Source organism: Thermobia domestica, chromosome 3, assembly GCF_964235325.1.
Source record: "Thermobia domestica chromosome 3, izTheDome1.hap1.1, whole genome shotgun sequence".
Lineage (NCBI taxonomy): Eukaryota > Metazoa > Arthropoda > Insecta > Zygentoma > Lepismatidae > Thermobia > Thermobia domestica.
In genome coordinates this window covers 159,004,077-159,016,162 of record NC_137456.1, presented here as the reverse complement: position 1 = coordinate 159,016,162, position 12,086 = coordinate 159,004,077, and the positions used below count along the sequence as shown (strand labels likewise).

Below are 12,086 nucleotides of genomic sequence, written 5' to 3'. Positions count from 1 at the left end.
TACTGTATAACTTCTTGATCATACATAAGAGCAGTAGCGGAAGTTGAAAAGTACTCTATATATTCAAAACTATGGGTAAGATGGAACTTTGAGAATTGTTAAGATGAAGGTTATTTCATTATTGCAAGTGCCATCCATTAAGTAATGGCTGTTTGCGTATTCCTGCTACTCAGCTCACACCCTTCCCGCCACTCATGTTCGACTGTTTTTTCTCAGCATCTTTACTCAGTATTCTGTGAGTTGTCTTGTATCCTTGCTATTGTACATTTGCTATATACTAGAAACTTAATTCCGCCTAAAGTCAGCAATTTGGTTCTATTCTTGAGAGTTCGAAAGATGCAACCTGCTATGTTTGAAATAGTGCGAATTGCTTAATACACTACAAACAAAAGTGCACGATGAACTGCGATCCAAAAGCCTATCACATATTATAGATGATTTGGAGAAGCCAGTAATTGACATAAGTATGAAAAACAGACGCAAACCCTCGAGAAGTTGCATCGTACTTTTCCCAAATATATTGCATTACTTGCTCAGTGAAATATGTTCAGTAAAATGAGCGTAAGATAACCCCTTCTAAAGCGATATCATGCAGATTGAGACGTTTTTCTTCATCGTACCTTTACTTGTGAGAAACTTGGATATTCTCAATCACCACAGACAGCAATCACCAATCACTCGAATTATCTCATCTTCTAACAGTTAAAAATCACGCAAACTGAAACAGGTGCTATCTACGCAAAAATTCATAGTGACATTATTTTGGAGTTCTGAAGATATTTTGTTGGTGGTATTCAGCTACAAGGCACTATAGTCAATACAAATCCATATTGTCAAACACATGGAAATTCCTCCGAATCATCCAAAATCCGCGCTATCCGACAGCATTCTTCTAATTCAGAACAGCATCCGCCCTCACACAGCTCCTGCAACCCGCGACCGCTGAATCAGTTTGGGTGGAACGTGTTATGTCAGCTCTCCTATAGGCCGGATTCGCTTCTAGCGACTTACAATTGTTCCCTAAGTTCAAAGAGTTCCAAGGTGGATACCATTTTGGTACTGAGCCATGAGGGAACGCTGTCGTTGTAGGAGGGAAAGGCACAATGAGGAGGAAACCATGGAATTAAATGAAGAGAAGCGCCACGATTGGCAAAATCCGCGGAAACACAAGAACAAAAAATCTTGTGAGAAAAAGTCACGATTGATTTCTTCTTGCTATTGGTTTCTTCATGATACGGTAGACGTAGAAGCCACCGAACCCATGATAGGAAAAACGCCACTCAGAGGAGAAAGCACGGAGCCACGAAAAGGAACGTATGAACACAAATTGGCAAAATGGCAGTTCTACCTAAAATAATGACTCATTTCCTCATTGTTCAAACTTAAAATTTCTTGTACTCTTCCAACTGGAGCGGTGGGGAAATAAAAATAAAGGGAGCTACAGTTAAAAGTTCCTCAATGGTATTTTCAAGACTCTTCACATACAAAGTAGTACGAGTGTAGTGTATGGTGACTACCCTATTTGATCAAACGAATGGCCGTAGATTTTACTGAATTTACAACGGAAGATGTCAGCCAACAGATTGAGAACCAATGATTTATTAGGAACCATATTGTTGAATTTGCCTTTTTTTAGTCCTCTATAAAATCTTTCCAAAATGTCCAAGTATTGTTCCAGAATACTGGATTCGACAATGGATCCTCTTCTTTGTTTGAAGCTGGAACTAACGATGCATAATACTTCCCCAACATAAAATCCATAAACTTAGTTTGTGGATGTATACCATATAAATTGTTGTATTCACATGGATCTTTCTCCACATCGAACAGACAAGGCTCTCTCAAAGGTAGGCACAAAGGATAAGCGGATAGTTTTCTGCCGCATTTTATCTGAGCCTTCGTTCGTAAATACAGAATGTTCTTCTTTAAAGGTAATCCGATGATTTCAAATGCTTTTGCTGTTTTAGAATTTAATATCCCTTTCTCATCGTAAAATGAATTCCTGGTGTTGATTGGTGGTTCGAACCATTTATCCAATAATCCAAAGTTTACGGTTCCTGAAAAATAAAACAAAATATATTTTATTTCACATACTTTATATAGCCTACAATATATCTATGATGTTTGTTTATATAACTAGTTTTCTTGCTTATGCGGATAAAATAGTTCAATACCTACCAAAGCTGCTACTTTTCCTCCAAACCTCTCGGTAAAATTAAATATAATACAAGTATCTTAAATCTAATGTATTGCCAACAGCTAATGCAATTTGAGGTTTTTAGGATCTTTCAGTATTATATCCCATGTTTCGCTCTGTATACTGAGGGGAAGAATGATTATTCAAAGTGAATTACGCTGAAATAATTGGTGGCATGTGGATATGGGAAGGAATAGAAGAACCCCGAGCAAATTTGCTAACATATTCTGTCTACCACAAACTAACAAAACATGGGATTGAACCAAGGACCCCTCGCACCAAACATAAGCGTTTCCCTGGAAACCAGTCTAGTTTGAAACTTAAAGGGTGAGATTACAATTACATATTAAATTTAGATACTATACTGATGAAATTAACCTTAATTATTTGAACATTTTGAAACAAAGACAGAGTGTTATCTAATCGGCATTTCAATTTGTTAAATTTCAAAATACTGAATGTACACTTTCCGAAAAGAAATAGTCTCGGTGAGGAATTTGAAGCTTAAAATATATATAACGATAATCATAACGGTCGTGTTCTATGATAACAAAACATGGTCACTTACTCTGAGGAAAGAACGCAGACTAAAGATATTTGAGAATAAAATCGTGATATGAATATTCGGACCCAAGATGAACGGGAATGGGGAATGGCGGAAACTCCATAACGAGGAATTGCAAAATTTATACCATTTAACAAACATTGTAAGGGTCATCAAGTCTAGGATGCTTAGGTGGGTAGGTCATGGAAGAAAGTAGGAACGCTTTCAACGTTTCAACTGGAAATCCAATCGGAGAAAGACTATTAGGGAAATCTAGGCGCAGAGGTGATTGACGATATTAAAATGGATCTCGCAGAAATAGGAATACAACACAGAAACTAGATCCAGTTTGCTAAGGACAGAAGTCAACGGAGATAATTTGTGAACACGGTATTGAACCTTCGGGTTCCATAGGCCATACAGCTAGTTAGTTAGTTTATGTTGGTTTTTAGTTTAACATCACATGACTATGCTCCGAGGTTCAGGACGATGGTAATGATATAATGAACGAAATGGTGAAATGAAGAAAGTGGGGGAAACGAGAGAACACTAAGAAAACCCACGCAAACTGTGTTAACTCCCACAAATATTACTTGTCGAAAGCTTAGACCTAGCCATCCCACCCCACGCCTACAGTTAAACGCTTTACTACTGAGTCATCGCAGTCAAGAATTTTTGTAAACAACGTATTGAGAAAATGGTTGTAACTATGGCAAACGAAAAACGTGATAAATAAACTGTTGACGGGGAATATAACACAACGCGAAATTTCATATATAGCAAGCATTTCTTACGTACACAGAGTGGTGCTATTCTAATTTTTAACAACCGGTTCTCTCTCTCTTTCTCTCTCTCCTTCTCTCTCTCTCTCTCTCTCTCTCTCTCTCTCTCTCTCTCTATATATATATATATATATATATATATATATATATATATATATATATATATATATATATATATATATATCTACAGTTGCGGATCCAAGGGGGACTATAGGGGCTATAGCCCCCCCTTGACGCTCAGGTATACACTGGATAAAATGGGCTTCAATCCTGCTTCACTGTGAATAAAACGGCAAAATATGGTTTAGCCTCTCCCTTCTGATTATATTCTTGATCCGCCCATATATATATATATACAGGGTGGGCCATTTTAATCAATCCACGGAAATATCTGAAAAATGATAAAACATGGAAGAAATGTTTGAAGTACACGTTATATATTGCTAAGGGGGAAAACCAATTCCGCCAAGAGTACCCCTCCCTGCCCCCCGTAAATGGGGGTAACGGGGGATAACTTTGAAAAGTCAAATGGGATATTGGGTCGAGTAATACCTCGTTCGAAAGGTCTTGAAACACTAAGTAACGCTGTACCAAAATATGTTTCATATGGAACACCAGTTTCAAAATGGCCGCCATGATGTGGTTCGGAAACTCCAGTACCCGTAGTATGAAAACCATGGAAGGTAAATGAATGGAACAAAATTGAAATACGTAAATATCATAGTGCACATCGAATGGTGTGGTCCCTGTGATCCCAGTGACCTCCCTGAAGGGGTCTTGCGGGCTAACTTCAAAATTTCAAATAGTAACATGAGTCGAGTGGTACCTCGTTCGATAAATCTTGCAAAATCAAACATCTTGCAGGAGAAACTGATTGAGGTGAAATGGCAGTGTTCTCAAAAGGCCGCCGAAACATAGTATCCGTGTCAGAGAAAAGGTTTAGTACCCATACTATGAAAGCGATTGGAGATAAATCAACCGAAGAAAAACTGGAGTTAGATAAATTAAGATATGTTTAAATGAATCTTAAAGTAAAGTCCGGGTATGAAAATTTTTGTCCACACGAGCTTTTACGTCGAAAATGGTCTGAAACAAGGAGATGCGTTGTCGCCATTATTATTTAACTTTGTGCTGGAATACGCCATAAGGAAAATCAAAGATAGCAACCAGGGCCTAGATTTGAACGGTATTCACCAGGTTATGGCATATGCTGATGATGTAAATTTAATAGAGGATGATAGGAGAACAATAGAAAGAAATCTTATTAAACGCTTGCAGGTACATAGGCTTAGAAGTAAATGCAGAGAAAACTAAATACACGGAAGTGCGTCGGGACCGTAATACGGCAAATTGTGGATGCGTTAAAATATTAAATAATACTTTTCATAAAGTGGATACTTTCAAATATTTAGGATCAATATTAACAGACGAAAATCATATTCAGGAAGAAAATTAAATGTCGACTAAAAGCAGGGAATTCGTGTTACTATTCGGTTCAAAATCTCTTGTCGTCGCGAATTCGGTCGAGGAATTTGAAGCTTAAAATATATAAAACGATAATCATGCCTGTTGTTCTGTATGGTTGCGAAACATGGTCGCTTACTCTGAGGGAAGAACATAGACTGAAAGTATTTGAGTACAAGATCCTGAGATGAATATTCGGACCCAAGAGGAACGGGAATGGGGAATGGCGGAAACTTCATAACGAGGAATTACATAATTTATACGGTTTACCCAACATTGTTAGGGTCGTCAAGTCTAGGAGGCTTAGGTGGGCGGGTCATGTAGCTAGAATGGAAGAAAGTAGAACGCTTTCAAAGTCTTGACTGGAAGACCCATCGGAAAACGACCATTAGGAAGACCTAGGCGCAGATGGGAGGACGATATTAAGATGGATCTTGCAGAAATAGGAATACAAAGTAGAAACTGGTTCCAATTGGGTAAGGATAGAAGTCAGTGGAGAGCTTTTGTGAACGCAGCATTGAACCTCCGGATTCCTCCATAGGCCATAGAGTTAGTTAGTTAGTTAGTTAGTTAGACAATCGATAGTGCAGTTAGTGACATCTATTAGCACCAGACAAACAAGCAATAGTGCTGGTAATGATATCTATTAGCGCAGTTCAGACGAGCGATAGCGTAGGTAGTGATATCTATTAGCGCCACTCAAACGAGCGATAGCGTAGGTAGTGGCATCTATTAGCACCAGGTAGACAAGCGATAGTGAAGGTAGTGACATCTATTGCCAGCAGGTAGACAAGTGAAAACGCATGTAGTGACATCTATGATAATAACTGGAATTAGACAAACGATAGTTCAGGTGGTGACATCTATTAGCACCACGTAGACAAGCCGTAGTGCATGTAGTGACATCTATCAGCACCAAGCAAACAAGCAATGGCGCAGGTAATGACATCTATTAGCACCAAACAAACAAGCGACAGCGCAGATAGTGACGTCTATAAGCACCAGACAAACAAGCGATGACGCAGTTCGTGACATCGATTAGCGCCAAGCAGACAAGCGATATCGTAGTTAGTAACATCTATTGACGCCAGAGAGACAAACAATAGCTCTATAACCTGATTCTTTACTATTAGTAATTGTAATGAATGTTGTTATTATTATCATTAATTGCACTTATATTTCCGTAGAATCCTTTACCTCACAGTGCTTTATTTATATTTAAAATTAAATACAGTAGAAAAAAGTTTCAAGGAAAGTAACACGTAACTTATTTGCAATGCTCCTTGTTATTGGCGCCAGCGTAATTTTCACTATCGTTAATTATAACTTTGCTTTAAAAGTAAAACATTATTCATGATAATTCATTTACCTTGGACGTATTTTAAATTTCCAATCCTGATTGCTGCGTATGGTTCTATTTCGTCTATGTTGATAACCACTTCCTTGCGAGGAGATTGAAGGTTTTCTGATAACGCTTGCCACATGTTGATACCGTCTATCTGGCCTAAATTTCTTACACTTCCTCCTAGAAATCGAAAGAGAACTCCTTATATGCGATATACATATTGAACTTATTTTTAATTGTTATGATTACGTTAATAAACATGTTAGGCTTTTGGGGGCGGGGGCTTAAAATTAATCATAAGGTCAGAGAACGACAGTTAGAATATTCCTTATCAAAGGACCTTAAGGCTAACTTGCATTTCTTCAGGGAAAATCAAACGTTTGTAACTTAACAGCTTGAATATGCTACTTTCAACCATAGACGAACGCATTAATCGTCCAGTAACATTGCATATTGCTATTATATTGCTTGAAATCTTGCCTGTTTCTCAAGGTGGCGGGCGCGGGAAACTTGAGTTACATTTCAGGCAGAAGCTCATATGATTCAACGCCCTAGTCCTGGTAATCTCATCATTGTTCCTACCTCCTGAAACTGCTCTCACATCCTAAAGACCACTTGTCGGGGCCTATTCAACCTATTGGAAATATCCTACTAGTATTGCCATTTGTCATCACAAATGTATTTGTTAATCCTGGATTCCTGGACATGTTAAGCTTCCAGGATTCCTGGAAATGTCACTTTTATTTTGATATATATTGGCTACTAAACCAGTGCCCAGAATCTGCAAGATGTATTTTATGCATTTAGAAAGTTGTAAACTAGTCCATTAAAAAAAAAAAAAAAATACTGAAACAAATGGGTACATGGAAAAAGGTATCATCATACTTTCTAAAGAGATTAAAGTCAGCTGCATAGGTATACGTTTTTACGTCTCTTCAAATTTTAATAACTTCGGAAAGCTGAAATAATTTGAATATATTTCTTGGTCAAATTAGTTCTCTCTATGCTATCGAAAATTGTACTTATATTGATAAGTTCTTTTTAAACTTTATTTGATAAGGTATCATCCCTAACAGCACAATTACATAGTAGGCATATGTCTATCATATTCCCTCAGGTACATGGGAATGTGTCCAGTATGTGCCTTGTATACGTCTGAGAAAGAAATCACATGGATGGCAAGTGATAGTCACCGTCTATATCCTCCCTAGGCACATGCCTGACATATACCTGGGGAACGTGCCTAGTAGTCTATGTTCTAGCTATGTTCCCCATGCCGTAAGCGTCAACGAACCACAAAATTACTCCCTCACAATATGTTAAATCGCCTATATGCGTAATATGTTTATATTAAGGTGAGTCTAAACAACACTTTAAACAAGTAAAAAAAATTAGAGCTACCCACCTAAGAGCACAAGTACATAGCAGGCATATGCCTATCATGTTCCCTCAGGTACATGGGAATGTGCCCAGTATGTGTCTTATGTACAGTATCTATGAGAGAGAAATCACATGGATGGCAAGTGATGGTCTTGTTGAGGTCTTTTGAATTTGACTAATCAGAGTGCTTCTTTAACCGCGTATATTCGACGATAACCGTTTGGGATCAGATAAAATCTGATGGTCATGTAATTTTATAACAAAATAACGAGTGTCTATTTACTTTATTTCATGGTTCTTCCATATTCACTTTCATATGATCGGCGACAGTTGCCATCTAATAAAGTCGATGCATTTGTTGCTTCTAGTACACAATCGCTTAGAAAAAGAAGCATCAAATGTGGAAGATGAATTTAGAAAACCTAAATTTAGAAAACCAGTATGTGCCTTATGTACAGTATCTATGAGAGAGAAATCACATGGATGGCAAGTGATGGTCTTGTTGAGGTCTTTTGAATTTGACTAATCAGAGTGCTTCTTTAACCGCGTATATTCGACGATAACCGTTTGGGATCAGATAAAATCTGATGGTCATGTAATTTTATAACAAAATAACGAGTGTCTATTTACTTTATTTCATGGTTCTTCCATATTCACTTTCATATGATCGGCGACAGTTGCCATCTAATAAAGTTGATGCATTTGTTGCTTCTAGTACACAATCGCTTAGAAAAAGAAGCATCAAATGTGGAAGATGAATTTAGAAAACCTAAATTTAGAAAACCAGTATGTGCCTTATGTACAGTATCTATGAGAGAGAAATCACATGGATGGCAAGTGATGGTCTTGTTGAGGTCTTTTGAATTTGACTAATCAGAGTGCTTCTTTAACCGCGTATATTCGACGATAACCGTTTGGGATCAGATAAAATCTGATGGTCATGTAATTTTATAACAAAATAACGAGTGTCTATTTACTTTATTTCATGGTTCTTCCATATTCACTTTCATATGATCGGCGACAGTTGCCATCTAATAAAGTTGATGCATTTGTTGCTTCTAGTACACAATCGCTTAGAAAAAGAAGCATCAAATGTGGAAGATGAATTTAGAAAACCTAAATGTAGCATGCCTAGCACATCCTGTGCTGTTAGGATATCTGAAACAGTATGTATCTAAAGGACTTACCAAGAACATGTCAGATATATGTCCCAAATGACGACCTAAAAACAAATGACTGTTAGAGTGCGAAACTGAGTCAGGTATATGAATACTATATTTGTGGTACATAGTTGCAAATATCAATTAGATATAACAAGTACCTAAAACTGTAGGTAGCTGAAGTATATACTTAGCACATGAATATTTTATTTGCTAAGTTTCGGGTACCTAAAAAGTAGCTGGAACACCTAAATGGTACATGCCTAGCACATCTTGTGCTGTTAGGGCCTAGGGTGAGCGCGAACCACCAACCTTTTGATTACTAGCCGCTTGCTCTTCCAACTTGGCCACAGAGGCGATAAGGAGAACGTCGCTTGTAGAGGGATAAATTATTGAGGTCTTAAATAAATTATTGAGGTCGGTTGTCGGTTACCTAAAAAGTAACTGGGACACCTAAATGGTACATTCCTAGCACATCTCGTGCTGTTAGTGATGTAGAGCGTTAAGTGTACAGTTTTTCTACCGACTGTACAGTTACTGTATAAACAATTGTAGCTCATCCTTCCAAATTCCCCAATCGTAAATTTAAATTGATTTATATATCTTTGGTTGAAAATTTAATGAATTAGTGCACTTTTATGTAGAATTGTACATGAGACAAGACCAAGGCAGAATGTTCATAACGAAATTCGAGAGGAGACACAGCTGTTCACATACAAACATTACTGTATATATATGTAGACACGAGTTTTCTAAGAGTACAATTACATAGCAGGAATATGCCTATCATGTTCCCTCAGGTACATGGGAATGTGTCCAGTATGTGCCTTATATACTTCTGAGAAAGAAATCACATGCATGGCAAGTGATAGTTACAGTCTATGTCCGCCCCTAAGCACATGCCTGACATGTACCTGGGGAACGTGCCCAGTATGTTCCACATGTCGTAAGCGTCAATGAACCACAAAATTACTTCCCCCAGAATATGTTAAATCGCCTATATTCGTAATATGTTTACATTAAGGTGAGTCTAAACAACACCTTAAACAAGTAAAAAAAAATTGGACAAGAAAGTTTTCTTTTCGTTTTTATTTTTTTTATTTTATTTTTTTTTTTTTTTTTTGTTCTTATTTACTGCTCTTTTGACATGAAATTTGCCACATATATGTCTTTGCCGATTATACACATACTAACATTATAAGAAATACCGGGCGAATTCGTTATCAAATTATATTCCTACAACATATTTATAGACATGCGACAATAATTTTGGACATGAGTGTACATGCCTAGCACATCTTGTCCTGGTAAGGATGTAGAGCGTTAGGTGTACAGTTTTTCTCCCGACTGTACAGTTACTGTATAAACAATTGTAGCTCATCCTTCCAAATTCCCCAATCGTAAATTTGAATTGATTTATATGTCTTTGGTTGAAAATTTAATGAATTAGTGCACTTTTATGTAAAATTGTGCATGAGACAAGACCGAGACAGAATGTTCATAACGAAATTCGAGAGGAGACACAGCTGTTCACATACAAACATTAGTGTATATATATATAGACACAAGATATTGCTTTCATGAAACATTTTTGAGAGGGGATAGCCTCAATTCTTATCTCATGCACATCACTACTTTCATAAAACATTTTATATGAAGAAAAAACACTTTCGATAGTTACATTCTTATTCCCAAGTATTTCTTATTTAAGAAGTGTGTCTTATGGAATATTTTTTATTCCACTTACCAGCTGCTGCGTAAAGCGTTGGAAGCCAATCTGTTATGTGCATCAACTGTCTTGATACCCTTCTCTGCTTACGCAGTCTAGTACTCCAGACACAAGCCGGTGTCCGCACTCCTCCTTCCCATGGAGAACTCTTTTGCTTTAATAGGAAAAGGGAAATATATATACATTAAATTTATAGTTTTAGCCATACAACACACGCAGAAACTACAATATTCTGTTTTGATAGGCCTTGCCAACGAAGTAGAGAGTTGACCTGATTGGAACATTTAGATCAATTCGTTATTTCATAACAAATTATACTCTTTTCACCAAAACTAAACTGAAATGTTAGGATATTAATTATTTTAGCTACGTCATCTAAAGCACACTCTTCACAACATTGAAGTGAAACACCATAACAGTTTCCTTTGCTTGTATTTTGTGTCGTATTTAATCATTTGGTTGCAAAAAAAGGATATACGAGGACCAGTCAAAAAGTTTCCGGAATTTTATTGCAGCTGTTTATTACCACAATGTAATTACACATTTATTTAATTGTCTTCAAAGTAGACACCTTCGGAACACACACACTTCCTCCATCACTCTCTCTTGCCTTTGCTGAAAACACCGACGAAGATTTTTTTCGGCATCTTCCGAAGTTCAGCTGTCACGTTGGTTTTGATGTCTTCCACGCTGACGAAGCGGGGACTGATGCTGATGTCACGTAAATTGACTTTAAGGCTATAAAAGTAGGTAACTGAAGCAGATTTCCCCAATTTGTATAAAAACTTGACTTTGGCGCTTTACTCGAATTGTTAGAATGTACCAACTGATCAACACATATTTCTCCGTTTAGGTACACTACTCGTAAACTGACTGTTATGAACTGTTCACACTTGTCATATTCATAGTTAGGGAACCTAAAGACCGCACTATACAAGATTCATTGCGATTGTATCACAAATGTCAAAACAACAACAATATTCCGAGAACTTTTTGACTGCCCTTCGTAAATGAATTTTCTAATATTCAAATAAAGAATATAGAATTTGATGAAGGTAATATGACTCTAAGCTCTAATAGTAGATAATTAGAATTTATGATTTTGTTTGTCGAAATTGTTCAGTTCTGGTTACAAATGCTGAAATATCTACAAAAACTTTAGAGTACTTGACAAACTTCAAATTACATAAAGATATTTAAACAGTGAGAACATTAGAGCTATTCGTTTTCTTAAAATTAACAGGTCAATATCTGAAAAGCTCTCAGACAATTACTTTGTAAAGCTACTAAAGAAAAAAATAAAGAAAATGTTCATATTCTTACTGATTTGAAAGGCCAGTTGGATCCATAATTGGCATGAACCCCCGCAGTTGATGCGCCGTTGTCAGATAAAAACACCACAACAGAATCTTCCAACATTCCTCGTTTGGAAAGAGCTTCAATCACTCTTCCCACCGAGTCATCTAGCTTAGAAACCATTGCTGT

At 37.0% G+C, this 12,086-nt stretch overlaps 1 protein-coding gene across 1 annotated transcript in view; it reads right to left on the bottom strand.

The window, feature by feature from the left end:
- Positions 1-1,439: 1,439 nt before the first annotated feature.
- The window catches only part of LOC145680837 (arylsulfatase B-like), a 53,676-nt gene continuing 43,029 nt past the window's right edge, over positions 1,440-12,086 (bottom strand). Inside the window, exons 5-8 of the mRNA XM_081751943.1 lie at positions 11,925-12,082; positions 10,620-10,755; positions 6,357-6,512; positions 1,440-2,057 (exon numbers count right to left, since the gene is read on the bottom strand). Of these exons, the coding sequence (XP_081608069.1) occupies positions 1,633-2,057; positions 6,357-6,512; positions 10,620-10,755; positions 11,925-12,082 (875 nt within the window). The 3' untranslated portion in view covers positions 1,440-1,632. The remainder of the gene's footprint in view (positions 2,058-6,356; positions 6,513-10,619; positions 10,756-11,924; positions 12,083-12,086) is intronic.